Source organism: Diorhabda carinulata, chromosome X (genome assembly GCF_026250575.1).
Source record: "Diorhabda carinulata isolate Delta chromosome X, icDioCari1.1, whole genome shotgun sequence".
Lineage (NCBI taxonomy): Eukaryota > Metazoa > Arthropoda > Insecta > Coleoptera > Chrysomelidae > Diorhabda > Diorhabda carinulata.
In genome coordinates, this window is record NC_079472.1 from 16,256,669 (window position 1) to 16,284,482 (window position 27,814).

General features: G+C 32.7%; 2 protein-coding genes across 2 annotated transcripts in view; one reads left to right on the top strand and one right to left on the bottom strand.

Annotated features, from left to right (window-relative positions):
• LOC130902304 (uncharacterized) overlaps positions 1 to 26,369 on the bottom strand; it is a 39,294-nt gene extending 12,925 nt beyond the window's left edge. The window contains exons 1-4 of the mRNA XM_057814330.1: positions 23,473 to 26,369; positions 19,476 to 20,297; positions 16,277 to 16,496; positions 13,954 to 14,236 (exon numbers count right to left, since the gene is read on the bottom strand). Coding sequence (XP_057670313.1) covers positions 13,954 to 14,236; positions 16,277 to 16,496; positions 19,476 to 20,297; positions 23,473 to 23,776 — 1,629 coding nt within the window. The 5' untranslated portion in view covers positions 23,777 to 26,369. The remainder of the gene's footprint in view (positions 1 to 13,953; positions 14,237 to 16,276; positions 16,497 to 19,475; positions 20,298 to 23,472) is intronic.
• On the top strand, positions 5,667 to 12,330 carry LOC130900639 (UDP-glycosyltransferase UGT5-like). Its single transcript, XM_057811381.1, has 5 exons — positions 5,667 to 5,750; positions 7,725 to 7,905; positions 8,683 to 9,486; positions 10,778 to 10,997; positions 12,030 to 12,330. The coding sequence occupies exons 1-5, from the start codon at positions 5,676 to 5,678 to the stop codon at positions 12,313 to 12,315; spliced, it is 1,566 nt and encodes a 521-aa protein (XP_057667364.1). The 5' UTR covers positions 5,667 to 5,675; the 3' UTR covers positions 12,316 to 12,330.
• Positions 26,370 to 27,814: the final 1,445 nt, after the last annotated feature.

Below are 27,814 nucleotides of genomic sequence, written 5' to 3' on the forward strand. Positions count from 1 at the left end.
GCGCAGCCAGGAATTAGTTTGGGGGGGGGGTGTGTTTGAAGTAAATTAAACAACAACTTACATGGAAATTAAAATTCATCGGAAAAATTAGGGGCCCAGCAGCCGTCCAGAAACTTCCAAACCATTTCTACCGAGGCCTGGCAAATAATCGAGAAACAACGCAGTTTTCATACAATACACAATAGTTCGGCTACTCGGCAAGAGATGGCGTTACAACGTCCACTAGTTCGACAGTAACTGCGTCTACCTCTCGTGAAAAGATGGCGCTAGGCGTTACGATATATATATTCAAATTTAATTCTTATATTATCGGTATATTAGGTAATATTTTGCTTATTTCGTTTGGGTTTGAACTTCTAAAACCCTCTCCTTGGCTACGCCCGTGGAAAAACGCTTTGAACATCCCTGTGTAAACTTTTTTGGATACGCTGATGGTGTAATTGCAAATCTGTCGGATAATTAAGTATGGATCAATTCCATTTTTGATCAAAACTCGTAGGAAAATAACAGGGAAAGAAACGTAGCGGAAATAGTAGGAATAATAAATAAAAAATAAATAGGTGCAGTACTGTTTACTTTTTAATGTGGTTATTAAAAATATTTCCTCAATTTTTCGATACTATTACGTAATATCGTATTACATCAAGGTCAAGTGTTACTTGTTTATATATTGCCAATGATTATTATGCCATTATAAATTGATACATTCAAAAATATCAATCAGATATCTTCGTCATGTAATTGCTTTGCTTAAAGGTCGATTTGATTTATTTTAATGTCTTTCCTTTTTATTTTTCCTATTCTAAATAGACAGAATTTTATACAGAGTGTGTCTTATAAGTAACGTCGGTTTCCATTTTGTGAAAAGTCCTACGCCTCAATTTGAACATGTCGTAACTCTACGAAGACGACAATAGGGTCCATATTTAGCGTTTTTTTTTTCAAAATTTGAACGTCTATTTAAGAAAACCACGTACAATAATATTATTCAAAGTATTGCCCGTCTGAAGCTACGACCTTTTCCCATTTTTATGGCAATTTGTGGATCCCATGTCAAAAGAAATGCGCCGGCTTGGCAGCCAAGAATGAATCAAGCCAATTTTTGATATCTTGCTCTGATGTGAACCGTTCTGCATCGACCGGAATAAATGGTAGTCAGAAGGTGCAAGGTCTGGGCTATAAGGCGGATGAGGTAAAGCTTCTATACACTGTTTTCCGGAATAGCAGCGTGGGGCCGAGCGTTGACATGATGGAAAATTATTGCTTCGTGTCTGGTCGCATATACCGGGCGTTTTTCGGCTATTGCTCTCTTCAAACGGATTAATTGTGTTCGGTAGCGTCTCCATTGATGATTTCACCAGGATTTAGCAGCTCATAATTCTGCACACTCTTCTGATCCCACCAAATAGGGAGCATTATCTTGGCGCCTTGGATATTCAGTTTTGCCGTTGAATTGGCCGGATTTCACATATTTTTTGCGCTCGTGGTTGTCGTAATGTATCCATTTTTCATCACCAGTAACAATCCGATGCAAAAATGACGTTCCAGCAGCATTTCGGACATGCAAAACCGCCTTTCGACGTCTCTCGGCTTGAGTTCATGTTGAACCCAATTTCCTTGCTTTTGAATAAATCCAGCTGCTTTTAAACGTTTTGAAATGGCTGCTTGAGTGACACCCAAAGATTCTACGAGCTCTTCTTGCGTTTGGCAACAATCTTCATCGAGTAATGCTTCCGGTTGTTCATCTACAAACTTTTTGTGGCTTCCCAGGACGTTCATCGACTTCCAAGCCGAAATCACCACTTTTAAATCGTGCAAACCACTTTTGGCACGTTCGCTCAGCTAGTGTATGTTCACCATAAACTTCCACCGAAATGCAATGACTTTCGGCAGCATTTTTCTTCATATTAAAGTAATGAAGAAGAACTTCCCGCAAAAACAATTTTTCAGAAACAAAGTTCGATATATTTGAGTGAAAAACAATTAATGTCATTAAAAAATTATTATTATAAATCGCAAATATAAATTGATGATAATTTGAATATAAACACGTGTCAAAAAATCTGTTTCTATTGGTTACTGCGGTTGTGACGTAGAAAGTAAGTAAATTCTGGAACGTGTCGCCTTTCTGTTGTTGTGAAAGAAGGTAATTAGTTGTTTAGTGCGATTTGTGTTTCAAAGGTTTTCAAAGACTAGTCTAATTGAAATTATGACCGAAATAGGATTTATCGAAGTAAGATTGGACAATCTACATAAGACAGATTCATTTATGGTTAGTTGCTAATAATCAATTATTTACTTCAACTAAAATACGTGGAGTAAAATCATAAAGATGATAGCTTTGAGGTTATGTTTTGATCCTTCTTTAGATGTAGCTGACTCAACTTATACGGTGAACAACTTTTACAAATCATTTTGGTCGATATTTACTCCGAAAATGTGGTTTTACCGTAACTGTAATTTCTCAGGATGGATTTCTTATTAAGAAACTTCTAAAATGTTTGATGGGGAATCACTTTTTGCAACATACAACCGTAATATTGATATCCATTGATGTTTCTACATCTTTTGAACAGCCAGCTGAAGTTGAAGCACTAAGAAGTTCTTCGATAATGTCATTTTAATGCCAACGGACGAGGTGTTTCACGAAATGCCCTTTTCCCGATCTTTCTGGCAATCTGTGAGTTTTTTTTACATTGTGTTAGTTACCACATTATATAATTTTCCAAATAGATAAAACTTACATTCACAAACATATACTAGACTGCCAGGTTTGACGCTAGCATAAACCCTTCTTATAACTTGTTTTCGTCGTTTTTTCTCTCGAGGAACTTGAACGAAAACTTTATTTGGTGTTTTTATACTAGCGTTCGTACATTCTGGTACGTCATATGTTTTTAAAAGGATCCCAACCACTCTGTTTAAACTGTATTTACTTCTAACCTAACTTAAGTCTGTTTACTTACTTTCTACGTCACACTTAGTCATGTGACAACCGAGTGTCAATAAGAACGATATACTAAATATAGTTAAGGTATAGTGAAGCTTATAAGTGCATAAATATTTTTTTTATGGAAATGGAAAGTAAATAATTTCAAATTTTTGAGTTTGCACTCTCAGAAATGTGAAAAGCAAGTACCAGAAGGTAAACCCTATTACACTCAAGTAGTTCGAGTGGTGTGGATATGGATTTTGAACTTCTGTAGTTTGTAATACTTGGTAGCTGATTATACAAGTTTGTCCTTTTCAAAAGAAAGGAGAAATTGACATTTGGGGCATCTACAGGTGAACTCCTAAGTTTTGCAAATATGGCTGAGATTTGGTTGGTTTTCTATGCTCAAAGTTATTCAAGTTTCCGGTCAACTCTTGATCGCCTATAGTCGAATGGCTCTCTTCTGTATTGAGTCGAACATCCTCAGGGTATGCTTGGGAACCGAGCTCCAAATATGCGAGTAATTCTCAAAAGATGGACAGGATCATCATCAATCACAAGAAAGAGATAAAATCGTGCTTTATGATTCATACTTTTCTTGTCCGGTGACCGTTCAACAATCCATTCTTTCACCTAATAAATTCCATGGAAATTTGACAGAAAAACACATTTCTCTTGTATCAATTTTTGATCTGGCTACTAAAATAATTATTAATTGCAATGTTATCTGTCTTTTACTTTGACCTTAAAGTATTTCATTGTCGTGTTTGTAATCGTTTCTTGTCCTCAGTTATCAATTGTATTTTTAACAATAAGAGATTGGGAAATTCATTGACTCTTAGATAAAAAAATATTTATAGATTATTGTTATTATTATTTACAGTATTGAAATTGCTGATTTTTGAGACAATAAACTCTAAATTGATAAATAGTTTGACCTAGAAACCTCGAGCTTAGGCTATGAAATCTGAAAGATCGTCCAAAGCCGTTAGAAATTTTGATAGCTGAAACGACTCTTATATAATCTTAATTGTTTAGAATAATTGTCCTTTATATTGCGAATAAGACACAAAGTTATTGAGATAAGTTATTTATAATAAACATTTATACAAAACATCCCGAGACAGAGAGCCGCCGCCTCTCGAGGTCTATAACAAAGTCCCTGAGAGGAAATTTGCCGTCAGTCCGAAAGGCTTAAGATTAATCAAAGAAAAACCAAATCCCTTCTTTTCTCCACGTAGTAACTCTGGATACAAAATTAATCTGGTAAAAACACGTCGACACCTCAATGAAATAACCTCTTCTTCCCGCGACTAGAAAGAGTTCAGCGCTTCGTAGTATCACAGGGTCCATGCGTTCAGACCTTGAAATCCTATTAGGTCTTCCACCTCTAGATCCAACAATTGAAGCCACTAGTATAGTTTATGAGATAAATAATCCCGAAGAACTATCGGCTGGACCAACTGTCCATGTAGAAACGCAGGTCGCTGGTGAATGTTCAATCATTTTGATGAGCATTGATCAAACTGGGCTTGGAGGGATAGTGGACTGCTGAATCTTAGCTCCCCATACTACTGAACGAGCGCCTTTGTACACATATTCCTCCAAGATGAGGAGGAGAAGGCTTCTGCGGAGAAATACACGAAATAAACCAAGTTTTTTCGCCTGGGGAACATTCTACCGTCTTCTTAGACAAGATATTCTCTGTAACGGAATATGGACATGCCATAGAAACATCTATCTACAAAGCCGTGCTGTCATATAAGCCATAACGGTGTGCTGAAGGCTTGTGGTGGAGATAGTCATACAAATACTGGTGATTGATGACTTCAAGATCCGGTTCGTTTGGATATTGGTCACTGGAGCAACGACTAAGCGGATTCACTCGAGGTAAATCCACCAATGGGGTGAGAATCCATGATAATAAGGGTTTGGATAGATAATTATTAGTAAACTACTGACTTGTAGTACACAAATTCCTTCAAGATGGAGAGGAAAAGGCTTCTACGGAAAAATACACGAAATAAACGAAATTTTTTCGCTTGGGGAACATTCTACCGTCTTCTAAGACAAGATATTCGCTGTAATGGAATATGGACATGCCATAGAAACATCTATCTACAAAGCCGTGCTGCCTTACAAGCCATAACGGTGTGCTTAAGGCTTGTGGTGGAGATAGTCATACAAATACTTGTGGTTGATGACTTCAAGATCCGGTTCGTTTGGATATTGATCACTCTGGCAACGACTAAGAAGACATCGCTCGAGGTAAATCCACCAATGGATTCAGAATCAGAAAAAAAAATTGAAGCTACAGATTTGAGACTTTTGATTGCGAGGATGCGATTAAAGTCGAGTTTTTAGCTCACAAGTGTAATTATATTTAAAATAAGGGTTGAATGATTAATGGAACATATCATTTTAATGTAAAGAAACGTGGGGTGTTTCAATATTTTATGTTAATAGTTGCTTTTAAAGTATAGTCATCAAATTATCTTAGAAAAAACCTCACGTTTTTTTATATTAAAAATGTATATTTTATCAATCACTTTACCCTTATTTGGGGTATATTATTTCCTAATTTCTAGTTCGAACTGCAATCAAAGTGCGCTTTTTATTTATTTTTTTAAATATCGTTAACCTTGATTGAAGCGATAAGAAACAACTGTCTAAATCAACAATTATTATCAATAAGACTTAATAAAATGGGTTGTCGAGGAAATTGATTAGTCATATTTTCACAATGTTCCGTAGCGGAATATTAATTTTTCTTATTTTTCTCTTGATTGTGTGCTTTGATCAAGTATCTACCTACAAGGCAAGTTCATACCTAAACAATAACAAAAAATTCATAAAATGTAGAAACCGATTTCCATTGAATAGTTTTTTGTGTATGATAATTTTTCTTTCAAAGTTTATAACTAACATAGACAAGTTTCAAATCGTCACCTATTTAAAAGGATAATTCTAAATCACCCTGTATTTGAAACTGAATCGTTTTATTTGAAAATATTTATTAGAATTTGCTAACTGATTTCGCTAATTTTTTTTTATAATATTATTTGAAGTGCGACGATGGTTCTCACGGAGAAAAAAATTGAAAAAATTTCCTGGAAAAGTCTGAAAACAACAATTTTCTATCTTCTATAATACAGAGTGAGTTTTATGCTCAATTATCTCGGAAACGGCTTGTACGATTTTTCTAAATTTTTGTGTACAACCATCTTGTAATACGGCCGATATTATGGTGGTATCTACATTGTTGTCAGATCTTTCGTTTTTCCGGAAATATAATGAGCTTTGTTATTTCAAATGGTTCACCCTATATATTCTCTATACCTAAATGTCGTCGGAGTTACATAAAGTTACAACAAATATTTCATATTTAGACGGCTACGATTGAATAAACTCGTTTAATTTGAATATTTTTTAATAATTTGTGTGCTGATACAAATTTCGTAACAAGGTTTAGTGTCAGTAAAGTAGTAAAAAGTTTAACGAAAACGAAATAGAAAAATTATGAATTTGCAGTAAAGGCTCAAAATGTTGTCCATTTACTTTGAATACAACAATTCATGGGATTTTTAAAACTTTGCAATACGTTTTGTGACATTTCTGACTGATCCATTTTTCTTATCTTTTAATTCCTGGATATCGGAAGGTTTTGATTTATAAACGATGTTTTTTAAGTGACCCTACAGGAAATAGTTTAAAGGATTCACGTCGGGTGATCGCGGGGGCTATTCGATAAAACCACGTCTTCCAATCCATCTTCTGGGAAACATATTATTTAGGTATTGCGTCACCACCTTATTGTAGCCAAATATTGTCGTTTGAGATTTTGTTATTGTCTGAAAAATTCTAATATTGAAGTTTTTTTTTTGAAAATATTTACTGGATTTGGAAATATCCAAACCAACTCAGGTAAAATACTATTTTCCAATAAATGTAAATACGCCGGGCCTTTTGAGGCAATTATTTTGTCGTTATTCCAGCCCATACATTCAGTTTTGCGAAATATTGAGTGTGGGATTAACGTATCTAACGAGGATCGTTACGTGATCAGTATCTACAATTATGCTGATTTACCTTTCCATTAATACAAAACTTCGCTCGTTGCAAAACACAACATTACTTTAAAACGTTTCGATCGTTGGATCGTTTCGATTGTAACATTTTTCCATTATTACAAATTCTTCACTTTTATCAAAATCTTCATCTGACAACTCCTGTACCAACGTTACCTTGTATGGATAGAATTAATTATCGAGTTCCATGGATATTCGTCTAGTCTCAGGTAAGGATCGTCTTTTAACATCTAAAGATTTGTTTACAGTTGATGCAGTTTTGTTAAACTTTTCCACTAATTTACTGACAGTAGTTCTCGTTTTATGAGATTTCGGTTAGGATATGAATTATTAAAGATATTACACGTTTCTATAAATTAAAAAAGTGTTTGTTGGTGTTGGCACTGATAGAGGAGCTGCTCCATTGCAGGGCTGGGGTTACTCAGGTTGCGTGAGATTGTGCTGGAGCTGATAGAAGGAAAAGCGAACGACCATTGTCCAGAAGAGAAAATCTCTTCTCAATTTGGGAATATCGTTTTTTTTGTTTGGATTTTCGGTTTGTCTTCGCTGAGACTATATACAAATCCCAGGAGCAGTCATTGAGTGTTGGTGGGATTAATCTACACTTTCAAATGTGTGTGTATTCAAATTATAATGAAATTTGAGTGATTTCCTTGAATAATTATCGCAATTTTTATAGAAATACTGATGTTTATTCATTACAGATACTGAGTATCATTCCGTTTGTTTCACCTAGTTTGACGTTCCTGAGTAATGAACTGATGAAAGGTTTGTGCCAAGCTGGACACGATGTAACAGTATTAACAGTTAAGGAAGATACGTTTCCATCTAACTATAAGAATTGTAAACAAATCTTGATGAAAGACGCTGTTGAAAACCAATTAGGTACGAAATTTAAGTAGTAAACTTCGATGTTTTGGTGGAAGGGCGACTAGAGACTTGGTCAGTGACCTTCCGATTTCTACGCAGCTCATTTCGAATATTCAAAAACGAAATCGGCGATTTTCCACTTCGTACTTCATCGAGTCTGGATAGCCCACCGGATTTTGGTCAATGTTTCACAATTTATCGTGGTAAACCAGAGTTTCGCTACTGACAAGAATATTCTTTCGTTTCATCTTCTTGTTGCTTACTACCCCTTCAAATTTTAAATAAAACTTGCAAGCACAGTCGAGGTGTTGCTATTTGTGTCCGACTATCAACATCAAGGGGATACAGCGAGTACAAACCTTGCTACAACACAACCTATTTGGTCCAATTGTACCATGAGGGGTTTCAGGAGTATGTAGTGATCTTCCGGTTCTTACGCATCTCATTTTGGATCTTCTGGATAATCGAAAACGAAATCGGCGATTTTCCACTTCGTACTTCATCTTAAATTTCCGTGTGACTAATACCAAAAGCCATGAATCATTAAATGGACAGAACCTCTTCACCATAAGCATTAGTTAGTTCCAAGGGAGGTAATTTCTTGCTTGGAGAATCTGGAGTACTGCTCGAATGTTATATGCAGAGTTATAAACTTCTTAGACAGTCTACAGACCATCCAATAATAGCAGTTGTTTTAGACTATTGGATAGTTTGTATACCATCCAGCTGGTTTATAAACTAGCTAAATTAGAGCTTCAATGATTCAATATACATGATTAAACGTGTTTTTAGATACATACCAAGCGATTATCAAAGTGCGTAAGGCCGATAAGAAAACCCCAATTACGTCATTTTGGAATTTTATCTTGTTTGCCGATACTGTGATGGAAGCAACCCTTAGCGATAGCGAAGTTCAGAATTTATTAAGATCCAACGAAACGTTCGACGTTGTTGTAGTACCTCATTTTATTTTCGAAGCTTTGAAAGCGTTCGCTCCGTATTTCGACGCCCATCTGGTACTTCTAAACATAGGTCCGCCGATTTTTTGGATGAATCATTTTGTCGGAAATCCGACTCTACCTTCGATAAATCCGGAGATGTTTTTAGGATACACAAAACAAATGGATTTTTTCCAAAGGTGCCTGAATACTGCTCTCACTTTGGGAATATATCTAACCAGAAAATTATATTTGTATCCTTCTCAAGCTGAATTGGTTCATAAATATATATCGAGAGATATAGATTTGGAAAAAATTTCTTACAACGTTTCCCTGGTGTTGATAAACGCTCATCCTTCTGTTAATTCAGCGTCTAGTTCGGTGCCTTGCATGATAGATATCGCCGGATATCACGTGAAACCTTCGAAAAAATTACCGGAGGATTTGCAAAAGTTTATGGACGAAGCTCAATACGGTGTTATTTATTTTAGTTTAGGTTCCAATGTACATATTTCTGATTGGGATGTAGTAAAATATTTTGTTAAAACATTTTCCAAGAGGAAAGAGCTAGTATTATGGAAATTTCACGCTACGAATTTATCTGGTTTATCTGATAATGTCAAAGTCGCGAAATGGTTCCCGCAGACGGATATTTTAGGTAAGAATTAAAAAAAATATATATTTCAAAATACAGTGATTCATTTAGAAATGATATTTTTTTCTTTATTCATTGGCTACCTTTAGAATTCTTCCGGGGCTTACTAACTAATAATATTCTGTACTCTTATCATGGGAATTTGTATTATAGTCCGGTCAAATTAGACCAAAAAATAAGAGTGAACCTATATAAAGCTCCCATCAAGCTGAAAATCAGTAAAATCGTTTAAAATAAAATTGAAAATAAAATTTGAATCTTTCCCGCGTATGGAAAAAATTTTATTCAAGATCAAAGGTCAAACAAATGAGTTTTTCGCAATTTTCAGCAAAATGGTGAGTTTTATCATAAAAATACCTTAGACAAAAATTGTAGATCATTAAATTATCTACAAAAAATGTATCAATACTTTTTTTTCTACGAGCCACCGTTTCTGAGATATAACGTTCCAAAAAGTTGTAAAAGTTATAATCCGGTCAATTTAGACATTCGAAATTACATTAATTCCCATCCAGCTGAAAATCAGTAAAATTGTTTAGAATACAATTGAAAATAAAATTTGAATGTTTCCCATCATTTCCGTGTATGGAAAAAATTTTATTCAAGGTCAAAGGTAAAAAAATGAGTTTTTCGCTATTATCAGCGAAACGGCAGATTTTATCATAAAAATACCTCAGACAAAAATTGTAGATCATTAAATTATCTACAAAAAACGTTGTAATACTTTTTTTCTACGAGCCACCGTTTCTGAGATATAACGATTCAAAAAGTTGTAAAAATTTTATTTCAGATTTAGTGTCGTATTTAATGGCTATAATGATTGTACGAGAAATACCAAAGCTGCAGAACAACACCGTCAAAATTTAGCAGCATCTTCGTCAATTGATAATTTCTTACAAATACCCATAACAAGTCTCGGCTCATTTCAATTTTGTAAGAAAAATTTACTGCTGAAAATGGTGAAACTATTAAATACGTCAACTTTTACAACTTTTTGAATCATTATATCTCAGAAACGGTGGCTCGTAGGCAAAAAAGTATCAATACATTTTTTGTAGATAATTTAATGATCTACAATTTTTGTCTGAAGTATTTTTATGATAAAACTCACCGTTGTGCTGATAATCGCGAAAAACTCATTTTTTTGACCTTTTTCCTTGAATAAAATTTTTTCCGTACACGGAAATGATGAGAACATTCAAATTTTATGTTCAATTGTATTTTAAACAATTTTACTGATTTTCAGCTTGATGACCGGATTATTATAAAAAACAATCTATATACTTATTTTCAGCCCATCCAAATACAAAATTATTCATAACTCACGGTGGATTTTTGAGTACTATTGAAACAATTCATTACGGATTACCAACTGTAGCCATACCAATATCTGGAGATCAAATTTTGAATACTAGATTTACTGCAGATATGGGATTCACAAAAATTATCGAATTTCCAACAATCACTGAAGATAAAATTACGGAAGCGCTAGAAGAGGTACTTGGAAACCAAACGTAAGTACGACCATACCAAAAAGCACCAAAAGATATGGAATGACGCATGTCCAATTTCCAAAAGTACTGAAATCAATTTTGGTAATGGTTGATTTTAATACGATGTTTTGTATTTACTAAATTCATTGATTCACATATTTACGATTTGACAGCAATTTTTTAATTACATTGGATTTTCCATTTCAGTTTAACAACTTGAGTGGTTTCGAATATTTAGTATCTTTTGCGTTGTGAAGCTGCGTACTGATCTGAGCACTTGTACTTGTAGGAACGTTGATATCGTTAACTTGCTCAAACTGAGCACAATATCTTTGTACGCGCTAGAGATGCTAAAAAGTGTTCCGTCATCAGATTCATTTAAAATTATGTGTTCGTGAACTAATTCCGAACGTATTCTGAATACGTTCATTGTATACGGCGCGTGCGCATTTGTTTTACGTGTCATTCATCACCTAACCTCTAATATATAATTTTGCATAACTACAGTTTTTCGGGAACACATACAACGATGTCTTCTTGCAATCCAATAGAACGTTGAGTGCCCCAAGATTCAGTACTAGACCCTGAATTCACGGCACTCCATAACTAGTAACCTAATCATCCTTAAATCATGATGCGATTCTAATTTTCGATTTCTCGACGTTTCTAAAAACAAAGTTTTATCGTATAAAAATGTATTACTGTATTTTTTAACAATTTGAGGGCCGATGACAAATTTTCCTGTGGGTATGCGTTTCCACTAACGCACTTCGTGGTTTATCGGCTTTTCTCGTAGAGTGTATGCTTCAACAAACATGTTCAGACTGAGCGCGAAAGCCATTAGATGTTTCGAGAAAAAGCGACAAGCCACTCCAAGCAGCATTCGTTTGCGCGAATGCTTAGATCAGTACGGATCTTTAAGACTTCGGACTACTACTGTAATATTTTGTTTCATACATAATTGTTTTAGAACTTTCGATCATAACAAAATAAAATTGAGATAATTATGGTCGAATCACGTTCTACGACAAACAGAATTGTATTATTTTGTAGATACGCGGAGAATGCCAAAATGAGATCGAAAATATTCCACGACAGACCTATGAAGCCATTGGATACAGCGATTTATTGGATAGAATATGTGGCAAGACACAATGGAGCGAAACATCTGAGAGTAAATTATTTAGAACTGAATTGGTTCCAGTTTTATTTGCTGGACGTATACGGATTCTTCGGTTGTATCATTTTCGTTTTAATTTTGGTTATAAAAAATCTTATGTATCGTTTAATCGAATATATTTTCAAAATTGGTTATTCCACCAAATCGAAAAAACAATAAAAACGTCAACATTAAGGATTATTTGTCTTAGGAGAACCGAAATATGTTATTTGTCACATTCGAAGTAGTGTCAAAGATACGTCCCGCGGGCCAAAAATATTTTTGTTGAATGTTAAACTTACAATATATATATACCACGACTTTACCGGTTATCTGACTATTTGATTTTATGAACGTTTAAGGCACAAAAACAAACCTTAAGTTGGCTTACCGCGAAATGATTTTTGGCGCGTCTCAAGACATAACCTCACTTTAATTTTTCATTAAAAATATACTTAAATGTCAAAACCTCTTGAATCTACCAAAGAGGTTTCTGTTCATGAATTCACGAGATTTTGCAGTTTAAAGGAATAATTTATTTAAAAAACTTTCACATCAAAAACCCATGAATGATAAAAATTGACTTACGAGATTTTGCAATTTAACCATCGATTTGCAATCTGTTTTAAAAGCTTGTCTCAAAAATCACAATAATAAAAAAAATAATAGAGCTAGATTCCTTCCTAATAAACTTGTAAAAGACACTAGACCCGACGTATCAATAAAGAGGAGTAGAGTTGAGGTTAAGGGATGAAAAAAGTATCACTTCCAAGCGATCAATCAACTCACATCGCTGCCACCCTAGGCCCCGTTCGATCCGTCGCCCTTTTTAATAAAATAAATTTAATCATTTAATTTTTTTATTGCAAAACTAGCTTTCTCTGTATACTTCGTACTACCTCAAGTTTTAATTATTATTTACGATTAATTATGTTGCTTATTTACACAAAACATAGTTTTTCTATATATACTTAATATTTATAAGGATTCACATACAGTTATGATACAGTCTGTTAATAAATTTAAAACTTTCCATGCGCGATACAGGGAAACTCCAAGTCCATTCCGCAAACTTCCAACGACATGCTTTGCGATTTATTTACAGTCATCGCAATATCCAGACGTACCGGAAATTGTAAACGTTTAATGGTGAATTCGGTATACGCAGGATCAAGACATCATCTCCTTTGTATTTTCCCTTTATAATTGTTTCATAATCTTTTTCACACCCAGTCTTGTTTCATTGCACAGTCGAGGATGATTAATGTGACGCAGCATAATGATAACTGCAAATTCTGAGGTAGTTGGTTGTCAAATGTCAAATATTATGGTTACGTTCAGAACTTTAATTTGTGACTAAACTTAAGATACGTCAATCTACAAATAGTTGGTTGTCAAATGTCAAATATTATGGTTGCGTTCAGAAATTTAATTCGTGACAAAACATCAAGGAAAAACAAGTTTTTTTTTATTTAATTCCGAGCATTTTCATATTTATTCACCTGTCAAACCTTCTCTGGGCTTCCACAAATAATTCAAGACCAAAATTAGCCAAATCTGTCCTGCCGTACAGCAATTCATTTATAACTAATACGAAGGCACCTACTTAATTTTTTTAATTGGATATGGATTGATGGTTTTTCAAAATATTCTCCATTAAGATCAATACGCTTTTGTATGCGTTTGACTGGTATTTCAAAAAATTTGCCGCCCTTTAAATTATCACTGTTTACTGGATGAATTTTTTCCACACTTTCACTTATAAAGTTCAGTAAATAAAACAATAATGATAATTATAGAATTCGTTGTATATTTTTATTGTTTTTTAACTTTTTTTAAACGACAACAAAAACACAAAACACGATAAATAGTTTTCGCAACCATTCTAATCAAATAAATCATTAAAAATGTGATTAAAAATATAAAAGCGAAAACGTCTAATAAATAATATTGATACCAAGCTAAATCTAGTTGTGGTACTCTAAGATGTGGGGCCCCGTTATGCCTCACAATGTACTCTAACCAATAAATAGTTTCGTTCATTGGATCCATAGGTCGATCGTGGTAAGCCTTTGAACGAGCCTTCGCCTTTTCTGCAAACCTAAAAATTTTATTTAACCAAAGGAACCGTCAATACATCTATAAGATTTTCACTAATCGTTTCATTTGACTATAACTTACAGGGTTGATGCAAAAAGTTCGGGAGTGAGTAGATGGCATAAAAATAATGCTGTGACACTAAAAAATTTCTCATATGACTTTTTGTTTCTGAAGTATATGCGTTTAAAGTTGCAAAATCAGAATTTATATTTAAGTATATTTTCTACATTCAAACATTATGAATTTTTAATGGATGATTAGGCTAGGGGGGCCAGCCTGGACAAACAAAAAATAGCAAAAATCAATTTTTCAATTGATTTTTTAACAAAAAGTTACTATTTATTCAACTCGATAAAATTTGTGGTTTAGGAAGTATTTGGATTTTTAGATCGTCGTACATGCCAAGAAAATTATTATAAATTTTAATTATTCATTTGGGGTATCAAAACATAATTTTTTCATAATTTTCCTGAAAAAATGCAAAATTTTCGTAAAATGTATAAGAATCGTTCGAAATTTCCAAAATTTTCTTGGAAAATCACTTAATTTTGGAGGGAAAATCCAAACTTCCAAGATGAATGTCAAGATTTTCAAAAATTTCTAAAGTTTTCTCAAGATTGATAGAAATTTATAGAGTTTGGAAAACTACTTAAATTCCAGATATAAAGAATTATATCTGTCTTGATTTTTTTAAAGTTTTCTTCAGGAATTGGAAAAAAAATCCAAAACATCTTGAAGAACTAATAAATAAATAAACAAACATTTGTATTACATAATATCTAAGATCATATTACTTGTATAAGGAAAAACTTGAAAGAGATTAATAATTATTTTTCATTGGATAGGTTATACACAATTGTTTGTCAATTTTTTCAAAACCTATCATCAATAATGATCATATCGTATTTAAAGTTTCATTAAGGTAAAATTTACCTTCTATGAATATGCCGACATGCATTTAATGTATGATTTGGCTTCTGGTAAAAACCAGTAGGTTGTAAATTGTACGCTTTCCGTGCAGAATTATACCAGACTGTACAACTTTGATTAGGGTTGATCGCAGTTTACGGAAAACAGGTTTTTTTACATAAATTACGTGAACTAGTTTCCATTATTTTTCATAAAAGTGTACTACCAAAAAAAAGTGTCGAAGGTCAAGAACGAACTATTTAGTTAGAGCAAAATGCGTTAAATATAGTTGATGCTAATCCCACAACTAGCGTACCCAAAATGTCACTACATTTTAAACACCAACGACAACTACCCATGGGATTCTTCATCCCTTTCACATCCAGACTGTGCACACCATGGAAGTTGAGAATTGGGGGAGGATTTGTTAATCAAAATGCATTAGATGTAGGGATTATCCAGCAAGACTTATTCGTTGGTTTCTAGATAAACAACTGGTTTTACATTTACATTTTTGGGCAGATTAAAGTCCTGGTCAGCGTAACTAAGAATGTCTCTAAACATTCTCAGAGATATGTGGTTCATGAACTACCTAAATGATGTAAAAAATCATCTTAATAACATTTTTCCCAATATTGGTCAACGAGGTCCATTTGCACGGCCACTACGTTCCCCTGAATTAAATACAATGGATTTATTTTTTGGGAATATCTTAAAAGTTTGGTATATGCAACACCTATAAACACAAGGAACGGAATGATCGATAGAATAAACTTCCATTGGGACGCTTTGAACTTGGAAAGCTCTTCCAAGTTCAAATAAATCGCCTCTGTAGACTCCGAAAATGTGTAGAAGTGCAAGGTACTCACGTCGAATATTTTTTTTATATAAGAACACGATATTTGACAGTATAAAGTTCAATTAGAAGTCTTTGATTGTGTTTCAATGAGTATTTTCAAAAAATAATTTATGATGATTTTTTTAAGAATGTCTTTTTATGGCGAACGGTTTCTTCGGCCTATAACTCAGAAACGAGGGGTCGTATAACAGAATTTCTTTCATATCATTTTATTATTTTCGCGTTATCTACTAGCTCCCGAAGTTTTTTCATTCCAGGAACAAAATTTCTTACTTTTTATCAGATAGGACTTCTTCGATGGCTGCCGATAGATGCTTATCGTTCAAATCATTCATATAAATGGTTTTAGAATACCCTAAGCTCTCAGCTAGAATGGCATTTTTCAATTGATCTCCCAAAATAGGTATAGTTATAAGAGGTATTCCATGGTATACGGCTTCTATGCTGCTTAATATTCCCCCATGGGTTATGAACAGTTTTACATTTGGATGCGCTAAATTAATATTAAAATTAGTATATTCTAGAGCGAACGTAAATTATTAGCTATTATTGAGCCACAGTAAGTTTTTTGACGATCTAGAACGAATCAATGATTTTTTTGACTATATAGAATAAGTTGACACATTTTTGTTTAATAACTTTTTGTACGATATAGAACAGAATAATGAGTTTGTTTAAGATCTAGAACAAATTAATAAGTTTTTGTACGATATAGAACAGAATAATGATGTTTTTTTAGATCTAAAACAGAATAATAAGTTTTTTTAAGATCTATAACAGAATAATGATGTTTTTTTAGATCTAAAACAGAATAATGAGTTTTTTTTAAGATCTAGAACAGAATAATGAGTTTTTTTAAGATCTAGAACAAATTAATAAGTTTTTGTACGATATAGAACAGAATAATGATGTTTTTTTAGATCTAAAACAGAATAATGAGTTTTTTTAAGATCTAGAACAGAATAATGAGTTTTTTCAAGATCTAGAACAAATTAATAAGTTTTTGTACGATATAGAACAGAATAATGATGTTTTTTTAGATCTAAAACAGAATAATGAGTTTTTTTTAAGATCTATAACAGAATAATGAGTTTTTTTAAGATCTAGAACAAATTAATAAGTTTTTGTACGATATAGAACAGAATAATGATGTTTTTTTAGATCTAAAACAGAATAATGAGTTTTTTTAAGATCTAGAACAGAATAATGAGTTTTTTCAAGATCTAGAACAAATTAATAAGTTTTTGTACGATATAGAACAGAATAATGATGTTTTTTTAGATCTAAAACAGAATAATGAGTTTTTTTTAAGATCTATAACAGAATAATGAGTTTTTTTTAAGATCTAGAACAAATTAATAAGTTTTTGTACGATATAGAACAGAATAATGATGTTTTTTTAGATCTAAAACAGAATAATGAGTTTTTTTAAGATCTAGAACAGAATAATGAGTTTTTTCAAGATCTAGAACAAATTAATAAGTTTTTGTACGATATAGAACAGAATAATGATGTTTTTTTAGATCTAAAACAGAATAATGAGTTTTTTTTAAGATCTATAACAGAATAATGAGTTTTTTTAAGATCTAGAACAAATTAATAAGTTTTTGTACGATATAGAACAGAATAATGATGTTTTTTTAGATCTAAAACAGAATAATGAGTTTTTTAAGATCTAGAACAGAATAATGAGTTTTTTCAAGATCTAGAACAAATTAATAAGTTTTTGTACGATATAGAACAGAATAATGATGTTTTTTTTAGATCTAAAACAGAATAATGAGTTTTTTAAGATCTAGAACAGAAAAATTAGTTTTTTAAGATCTAGACCAAATCAATGACTTTTTTGACTATATAGACTAAACGTATTAATACGTTTTTTGACGATATAGAACAGAATAATGAGTTTTTTAAGATCTAGAACAAACTAATAAGTTTTTTGACAATATAGAACAAATTAATAAGTTTTTTGACCATATAGAACAAATTAATGAGTTTATTAACGATCTAGACCAAATCAATCACTTTTTTGACTACATAGACAGAACGTATTAATACGTTTTTTAACGATATATAACAGAATAATGAGTTTTTTAAGATCTAAAACAAATTAATAAGTTTTTTAACTATATAGAACAAGTTAATAAGTTTTTTGATCATATAGAACAAATTAATGAGTTTTTTGACGATGTAGACCAAATCAATGACTTTTTTGACTATATAGACAGAATGTATTAATACGTTTTTTGAATTTATAGAACAGAATAATGTGTTTTTAAGATCTAGAACAAATTAATAAGTTTTTCAACCATATAGAATAAATTAATGAGTTTTTGACGATCTAGACCAAATCAATGTCTTTTTTGACAATATAGAACAAGTTGACACGTTTTTGAATAATAATTTTTTGTACGATATAGAACAGAATAATGAGTTTGTTTAAGTTCTAGAACAAATTAATAAGTTTTTGTACTATATAGAACAGAATAATGAGTTTGTTTAAGTTCTAGAACAAATTAATAAGTTTTTGTACTATATAGAACAGAATAATGAGTTTGTTTAAGTTCTAGAACAAATTAATAAATTTTTGTACGATATAGAACAGATTAATATGTTTTTGTACGATATAGAACAGAATAATGAGTTTGTTTAAGTTCTAGAACAAATTAATAAGTTTTTGTACGATATAGAACAGAATAATGAGTTTGTTTAAGTTCTAGAACAAATTAATAAATTTTTGTACGATATAGAACAGATTAATATGTTTTTGTACGATATAGAACAGAATAATGAGTTTGTTTAAGATCTAGAACAAATTAATAAGTTTTTGTACGATATAGAACAGAATAATGAGTTTGTTTAAGTTCTAGAACAAATTAATAAATTTTTGTACGATATAGAACAGATTAATATGTTTTTGTACGATATAGAACAGAATAATGAGTTTGTTTAAGTTCTAGAACAAATTAATAAGTTTTTGTACTATATAGAACAGAATAATGAGTTTGTTTAAGTTCTAGAACAAATTAATAAGTTTTTGTACGATATAGAACGGAATAATGATGTTTTTTTAGATCTAAAACAGAACAATGTGATAAACGACGATACACTATCTAAAAAGTGTTTATCAATATGTTCCAATCTGTAATGAAAACAAATTCGATTTGTTGTTGAAACGTTTATAATTGTACGTGAGCATGATCTCTTTTGGTTTGTCACTTGGAAATAAATATGGCTGATTGAGGACATGCTCATTTTACTTCTCATTTGAATCAAAAAGTTTTTCATCTAAATTTGTGATAAATTGTGAAAATAGTTCAGTTTTTTTTTTCGAATTTCGGATGTTAGGTCATGAAATCATAAACAGGATCTTAACCAACTATACAAAGATCATAGGAAACTTCACCTAACTAAAACGCCCAACTTAACAGCTCTTACTGAACAATAAAATTTTATAAACAGTTTAACTTACCTAATAATTCCATTTGAGGTACCCATTTTTCTATTTTGACGTTTTCCGGTTTACCAGGTAAACTGTCATCTTCAAATTTCCATATAATTCGTTCTTTACGTTTAGAAAAAGCTTCCATTATACCATCCCTTATTGGTAAAGGTAAATCAATACTTTTGACTTGCGAACCTAAACTGAAATATATTACGCCTTCATTCACTTCGTCTAAATACTTTTGTAAATCACCCGGTAAAGTTTTGGGAGGTTTTATATGAAACCCGGCGATGTCCTTGACGCAGGGTACGGCCGCAACCGGTCGATCGAAACTGACATGGGAATTGTATAAAGCTAAAGAGACGTTGTACAATATTTCATTCAAATCTAAATTTTCGGAAATATATTTACGAACTAATCCATTTTGGTGTGGATAATGAATGATTTTATTAACTAGATATTGCATCAGGGTAAACCAAGTATTAATCAATCTTTCTTTAAAGTTCATATGTCCAGTATAACCCAGAATTAACACGGGATCGAATGAAGGATTATTCGGAGTACCGACTAAATGATTTATCCAATTACTCGCGCCGTGATTGTAAAAAATCACTTGATGAGCTCCGAAATGCGGAGCTAGAGCTTTTAAAGCTTCCAAGTTGAAATGAGTTATGATAACTGCGTCGAATTTTGGTTTTTCTTTAATCATTTTTTGTACTTCTGTTTGATTCAGTACCATTTCTGTTATCGCATCTAATATTTCTATTAAATTTAAATAATGTTTCGTTGGATACGAGAAGTAATCTTTGAATGTGTCCGCATTAGCTTTTGTATTTCTTGTTATTAGAGCTAAAAATAAATAGTTTCCTATGTAACTTCATGCATATACAATGTTTAATCGATTTTATAAATCAAACATAATTGGCGCAGTCAGTAGGATTGCGAAACTCACTTAAAGAAACATTCCTACATCAACAACATTTGAAATTAATTATCCAGATTATTCAAAACATCTTTTTGGAAGGACAACAGTTAAATTTCATACCCCCAGAGTTTGAGGCATGATATAATCAATATTTTCCAGAAATAAAACATGTTCAAGAAGATTTATTTAGACGAAATATATAAATAAAGTCGACCAACAGTCAAAACAATTCTACCATATATTCCCAAAGTAACAGACTGAATTTACAATTTACTTCAAAGTTCATACATAAAAACAATATATAAACTAATAAAGAAAATAAAAGAAAGTCTAAGATCTGCTAAAGACAAGAGAAACTGGCTTATTAGTTCGAAAAAAATATATCGCATATGATGCAAATTTGAAATCGTATACATAGGAACAACAAATAGGTCTATAAACACAAGAATCAACTAGCATCTGACGCTTGAAACACACCGAAAAATCCGTCGTTGCGTATTGACTCGTCGTATCAGGTCAAACTCTACTAGAAAGTTATAGAAATTCATAAAAATGCATCAAACTTCAACAAAACAGAGGTACATAAAATATGGATTCCAACAAAGATAAACTCTGGTCGAAGATCGTCACCACCGAAGAAAGAAACTCACGATCGAACAGTTGATTCCGCCTACCCGAGTCATCCGTCAACATCGAAATTAAATTGATTTCTCAAGTTTTCTGAGGTTTTCATGTAACCTGATAGATGATAGCTTCAGCTGCACCTGCCCACCTATCTACCCGCATTCTAAGTTGTTTCTTGCTTTTGTCTCTTGTGGAGTTTTTCCTACATCAGAGCCAAATCCAATGAATCCCTTCCCCAACAAGAATAATTTCCTCAACCCATCCAAAATAACCCTTTGACGTTAAAATCTAGTAGTTCGCTAGCAGTTGAACCGATCACAGCTTCTAAAGATGCTAGCCTCTCATATTGGCAAAACTTCAAAAGAATGACATGACTGATCACTGACGATCAGCCCAAAAACCGTACATATATTGGACTATGCCAACGATTCATTTCTCCAGATATGAAACACTTTTAAACGACCCTTGTATATGTAAGTTACGTGATTCGAGGCTTGCCTTTCAAGTTTTCACAATCGAACAATAGGCGGGGTTAATGAGTTGAAGCACCATTTTGTATTTGCGAGCATGGACATTGACATTGACAATTCCTTATTCAACAGCATTTCATAGGATCGCTTCGTGCAATGGTAACGAATGTCGAGAAAGTTGGCCGGTTGTCGTTTCTAAAAATATGAAGAAATACGACCGATGTTGCGTAAACATTAAGGTGTGACAAAGATATGTTCCAGATGGATTCTGAATACCAGCTCCCGTAAAGTCTTCCCCACTGTCAAACAAAAGATGCACGAACGACGATTTTCAAGACTTCAAAAAGATTTTCTGTTTCACTTAGAAAGTAACCTCGCAGAAGCCGAGATTCACAACTTTGAGTTGGCAATACTGATTTATTTGACAACTCGTTTAACATCTGTCAGTTGCTTATTGCCAGCTATTATTGATATTGATATCAAAATAATGTGTTCTTCAAACTTATCGATGTAAATATCGTCGTTCAGATCAGCTTATCGAATAACAATGGACCACGTTTCCTCTTACTGATAATAAGCATTCCTTGAGACCTGGTGAATTGAGCTATGAAGAAGCTGTTCAGGAAAGCATTGAAGAAGACACAAATTACCAATTCAAGGCCGATATAAAAGGATCTGGGTGTAATCAACAATCAATTTGAGCATTTCATTCGATTTTTTATCCCCCGAAGAAGCCTTTTTTGATTGAATGAATACATAAAAAAAGTACTAGCCAAAACAAAATCTCAAAATCTTTCTGGGGTACGTGTTCCCTCTTACTGATAATAAGCATTCCTTGAGACCTGGTGAATTGAGCTATGAAGAAGCTGTACAGGAAAGCATTGAAGAAGACCCAAATTACCAATTCAAGGCCGATATAAAAGGATCTGGGTGTAATCAACATTCAATTTGAGCATTTCATTCGATTTTTTATCCCCCGAAGAAGCCTTTTTTGATTGAATGAATACATAAAAAAAGTACTAGCCAAAACAAAATCTCAAAATCTTTCTGGGGTACGTGTTTCCTCTTACTGATAATAAGCATTCCTTGAGACCTGGTGAATTGAGCTATGAAGAAGCTGTACAGGAAAGCATTGAAGAAGACCCAAATTACCAATTCAAGGCCGATATAAAAGGATCTGGGTGTAATCAACATTCAATTTGAGCATTTCATTCGATTTTTTATCCCCCGAAGAAGCCTTTTTTGATTGAATGAATACATAAAAAAAGTACTAGCCAAAACAAAATCTCAAAATCTTTCTGGGGTACGTGTTTCCTCTTACTGATAATAAGCATTCCTTGAGACCTGGTGAATTGAGCTATGAAGAAGCTGTACAGGAAAGCATTGAAGAAGACCCAAATTACCAATTCAAGGCCGATATAAAAGGATCTGGGTGTAATCAACATTCAATTTGAGCATTTCATTGGAAATCTTGTCCCCTGAAGAAGCCTTTCTTGATTGAATGGATACACAAACAAGATACTAGCCAAAAAAAAACTCGAAAAGATTTCTGGGATGCGTGTGGTGCGACTCAATTTGAGCGAATCTTCAAGCTACAAAAGAGAACTGTTAGAAATTTAGTCGGACTAAACAGCAGAGACTAAAATATTAAAAACTCTGACTCTTCCTTCCTTTTTCATCTTTGAATTCGTTTGCCTAATTCGTAAGCACGCTTCTCCTATTTCAGAAAGATCGTTGCACGATCTACCTACTCCACGTTCAGAATTAGTTAAGGGCTCAATATGTTACAATGCAAAAAAATGCACAATCACTTGCCAAGTGAATTCAAATCGATATCATCTTTTATTCTAATGGTTTTCTTCTGAATATTGAAATTTTGTTTTATTTGTAACTTTATTTAGTTATTTTTATGTTTGTTTTTCAGTTTTTACAAGCTTTTGTCTACAAATTGTAATTTTTTCACAATAAAGCATTTCACACTCTGTCTCTAATTAAAGTAACTCACCTATTTGATCTCTTAATAGTTCTTTCAAAACTATTTGTTTATAATTTTCGTTCGGTGGATCTTTTTCTTCGTACACTGTCAAAATGGTAACTTCATGACCTGCTTTTGCCAATCCTTTCATAAGTTCGTTGCCGAGGAAGTAGTGACTCTTAGCGAAAAAGGGAAATACCCCTAAATATTTGTAAGCCACTACATTATCACAATACAAGATGAATGAAAACAAAAAAAATATGTTTTTAATTTTCACCATGATATTAACACATTGTAAATTACTGTCGATTGAGAATTTTGTTTTCTTCGACATTCGATTTCGATAAAACCGATAAATTTGTACGTAGTCCGGTAAATATAGAAAAAAATTTGGCAAATTGTTTAAAATTTGTATTAAATTATTAAAAATTCGAAAGCAGTTGAATTTGGTATTCTAAAAAAAACGAAATAAGAGCTAGCAGAACTGGTAATGCCTTTTGTAAAATCTTATTAATATGAATTTTGAATATAAATAGAATTATTTGCATAAATACGCACGCCATCTTACGGCCCGTCCATAACAGGATGTACTGGAAACTATATTCGGACGGGTACACAGCTTAACACCATTAAATGGCGTTGTTCATAGTTTGATACAGTGCAAGATGATAAGTGGGTTTATGTATTATCGTGTAAACGATTCTTGAACTATTTTTCTAGATATTTCTATAAAACATTAACTGTAACTGGACAGAAGTTGGACATTGTAAGAAACTTGAGGTTCTACAATGCTCTAGAATTATGGCAAGGCAGTAGTTCCCAATATAGAGTTGAATATTGAAGATATGCGTAATCTCAGATACCATACAAGCCATAACAGCTGAAACGGTGTACTCTAGGTTTGAGTTGGAGTGTAAGAAAGAAGCAAATCCATCAATGTAGCCAAAATTATTGCTATAGAGTCTCTTAACTTTACTTACAAGGTAGACTCTTCCGTGATAGATGACGGTCATCTAAGACTTCATCTGTGATTGATCAATGACCGGTTTGAACACTTATACACGATCCAAAGTACTTATTGTGTCCCCCTTTCTTGATGCGATACTGGAGAACCCAGTGTTTACAACTGACCCATCAATCCCACTTTTAAAAAGTCTAGAATGTGAGATGGCTTTAATTACCAGAGATTTTCGTCTTCTACTTCATACGCTCGTAGTGCTCTGGAATTCCTTAATGTTTCACATTTCGAGAGAATGTGGAAAGGGGTTTTGTCCTGCAGATACTACTCTGGTTATAGTTTCCCAGAAAAGTCTTTGCCTATTTCAGTTCTTGTAGCTTGTCCCAATAATTAATTTTGCTCCTATCTACCAACTTTTCCAGTGCTTTTTCCATTTATCTGTAGCTGATACTACAGAAGGGTTCAGGCCCCATACCTCCGCTTTAGCGAGCTTATCAGCTATTTCCCTTCGCTTCGATGTGTCCTGGAATCAAGGGTAATTTTATTTTTCTTGCCTAGCTCGGTTAATTTCTCTAGGCAATCCCAAACGAGTTTGGATTTTATGTTATTGGAGCTTAGAGCTGTAATGGCTGCTTGACTATCGGACAAAATGATGATTTCTAGTTTGCGATGGTTCTTTTCTAGATTGAATCGAAAACACTTTCCAATTGCATACATTTTTGCTTTAAAAATGCTGCCCAGGCTTTCAAAGTGTTTGGTTCTGGGCCCGTACACTACTATTCCAGTTCCATCTACTGGTTCAATGTTCCATTTGCTTTTACAGTTTCCTATTGAGGTGAAGTTTCTTCAAAGCTAAATTTTTTCGCTGTTACGTCCTGGGGCATGTCCCAGGGTTGGTCATTATCTAGGAACGGGTTTTCTTTGTTTATGTTTTCTCTGCCACGCTTTCCAGAGCTGTGTAGAGAGATGGTAGATTTAGAATCACTTCTAGTGCAACTGTTGGGCAAGATTTCATGGACAAAGTTGCACATAAGCAAGCCTGTCTTTGTACCTTTGAGATATTGTTCCTCGTGGTATTCAGACTAGTTCTAGTACCCCAAACCACTGTACCCTATGTGATGATTGGTCTCACAATTTTCCGTGTATTTCCACCGTAACATCTTTGGGTTACAACCCCAATTACTTCCTGCAAAGTTTCTGCATAACATCAGGGTTTTTGTGGCTTCGGTGATTATCTCTTTTTCATGTTTGTTCCAGAGAAGTTTATTGTCTAGTGTGAGTCCTAGATATTTTCTCGTCTAGCTTGATGGTCTTGAGGTTAGGTTTTTTCTTCCTAGTAAAGAAAATTAGGTAGGAATTGTCCAGATCGACACCACCTTTTTGTATAGTTCAATCCTCTTTGAACTATGTAACAGAGAATATTCTTGAAGCATCCTTTTGCGTCTCCATATCCTTGACAGGGTATTCCGAGCTCCGTCAACTCGCATAAGATTTCATCTACTACTAAACTCCACATAAGTGGGGACGTGACTCCCCCTTGTGGGCATCCCCCTCATAATTTGCCTAGTGAGGCCAAAAGGTGCTTAACAGTATTCGACAGAATATCATACTAAGATTCCTGTGCTATATATTTTGGTTAATCGCCTGATTAAATAATTCCTGTTGCCTTATCATTACAACAAAATAAAATTAGAGATTTGATTAATGAGTATAATATCATAATTAACAATGTTACAATGTTAAATTTTATTTTTTGCCAATAAAAATATAATTATTCCGTTATATACCAAGTTTTCTACACTTATTTGAATATTTTCATCAGTTTCACACAATGTTAATTGGGCCACTTTAAAAAGCAGAAAACCGATTATAAATGATTATTTGAGTAATTTCGTATTCTTATAACTTTTTCTATGTTTTTTCTTAAAGTCATTGTTTCTAAAAAATTAATCTTTTCATTGCCAAGGCGAAACTGGATTGACGTCTTTGTATGAAAACAACAAATTGTGATTTGTGTTGCCTAATCTCTCATGGAAGAGTTTTGACAAAGTAACAATTTTCTATGAATATTCTTAATTACTGTAGGCCGCGCCATCTACATTTTGAACTTTAAATATAAATACAGTTGGGAATTTCTAATTGTTAGTTTGAAAAGTTTAGTAAAAACGGCTTTTCCAAGTTTGGTTAAGTTAAAAATTATGATTTTCTCAATTTTTTCATAAAAATTACTTTTCGAAGTCTAGTTTGAGGCAAGAAATGATTTTCTTGCTCTAATTTTGTTATAAAAGTATTTTTTGAAATCTAATTTGTAGAAAAGTATCGTATTTTAAACAAAAAAAAATTTCTGTATCTAAATTCATACACAAATAACTTTTCCAAGTCCAATTTTGGCAAAAACGGCTTTTCCAAGTTTAGTTAAATTAAAAATTATGATTTTCTCAATTTTTTCATAAAAATAACTTTTCCACGTCTGGTCTCAATCAAAATATAATGTTATTTGGTTAAAAGTAGTTTTTACAAATCAACATTTTCCACAAAAACTCCTTCTTGTCAGAAAATATAATTTCATCGATCTAATTTTGTCAGAAAAGCTCTTTTAATGTAAAATTGCTTTTCCAGGTGTAATTTGTGGAAAAATAGTTTTTACAAGTCTACATTTTTCAAAATAAAATGCTTTTACTGGTCAGAAAATTGACTTTTCTTTATTTATTTTCATCAGGAAAGATCTATAACTATAAAAGTGCTTTTCCAGGTGTAATTTGTGGGAAAATAGTTTTTATAAGTCTACATTTTTTGAAAAAATGCTTTTACTGGTAAAAAAATTGACTTTTCTTTGTTTATTTTCGTCAGAAAAGATCTTTAAATGTAAAAGTGCTTTTCCAAGTGTAATTTGTGGGAAACAGTTTTTACAAGTCTACATTTTTCAAAATAAAATGCTTTTACTGGTCAGAAAATTGACTTTTCTTTATTTATTTTCATCAGGAAAGATCTATAACTATAAAAGTGCTTTTCCAGGTGTAATTTGTGGAAAAATAGTTTTTACAAGTCTACATTTTTCAATTCTTTTACTGGTCAGAAAATTGACTTTTCTTTATTTATTTTCGTCAGAAAAGATCTTTAAATGTAAAAGTGCTTTTCCAAGTGTAATTTGTGGGAAACAGTTTTTACAAGTCTACATTTTTCAAAATAAAATGCTTTTACTGGTCAGAAAATTGACTTTTCTTTATTTATTTTCATCAGGAAAGATCTATAACTATAAAAGTGCTTTTCCAGGTGTAATTTGTGGGAAAATAGTTTTTATAAGTCTACTTTTTTTGAAAAAATGCTTTTACTGGTAAAAAAATTGACTTTTCTTTGTTTATTTTCGTCAGGAAAGATCCATAAATGTAAAAGTGCTTTTCCAGGTGTAATTTG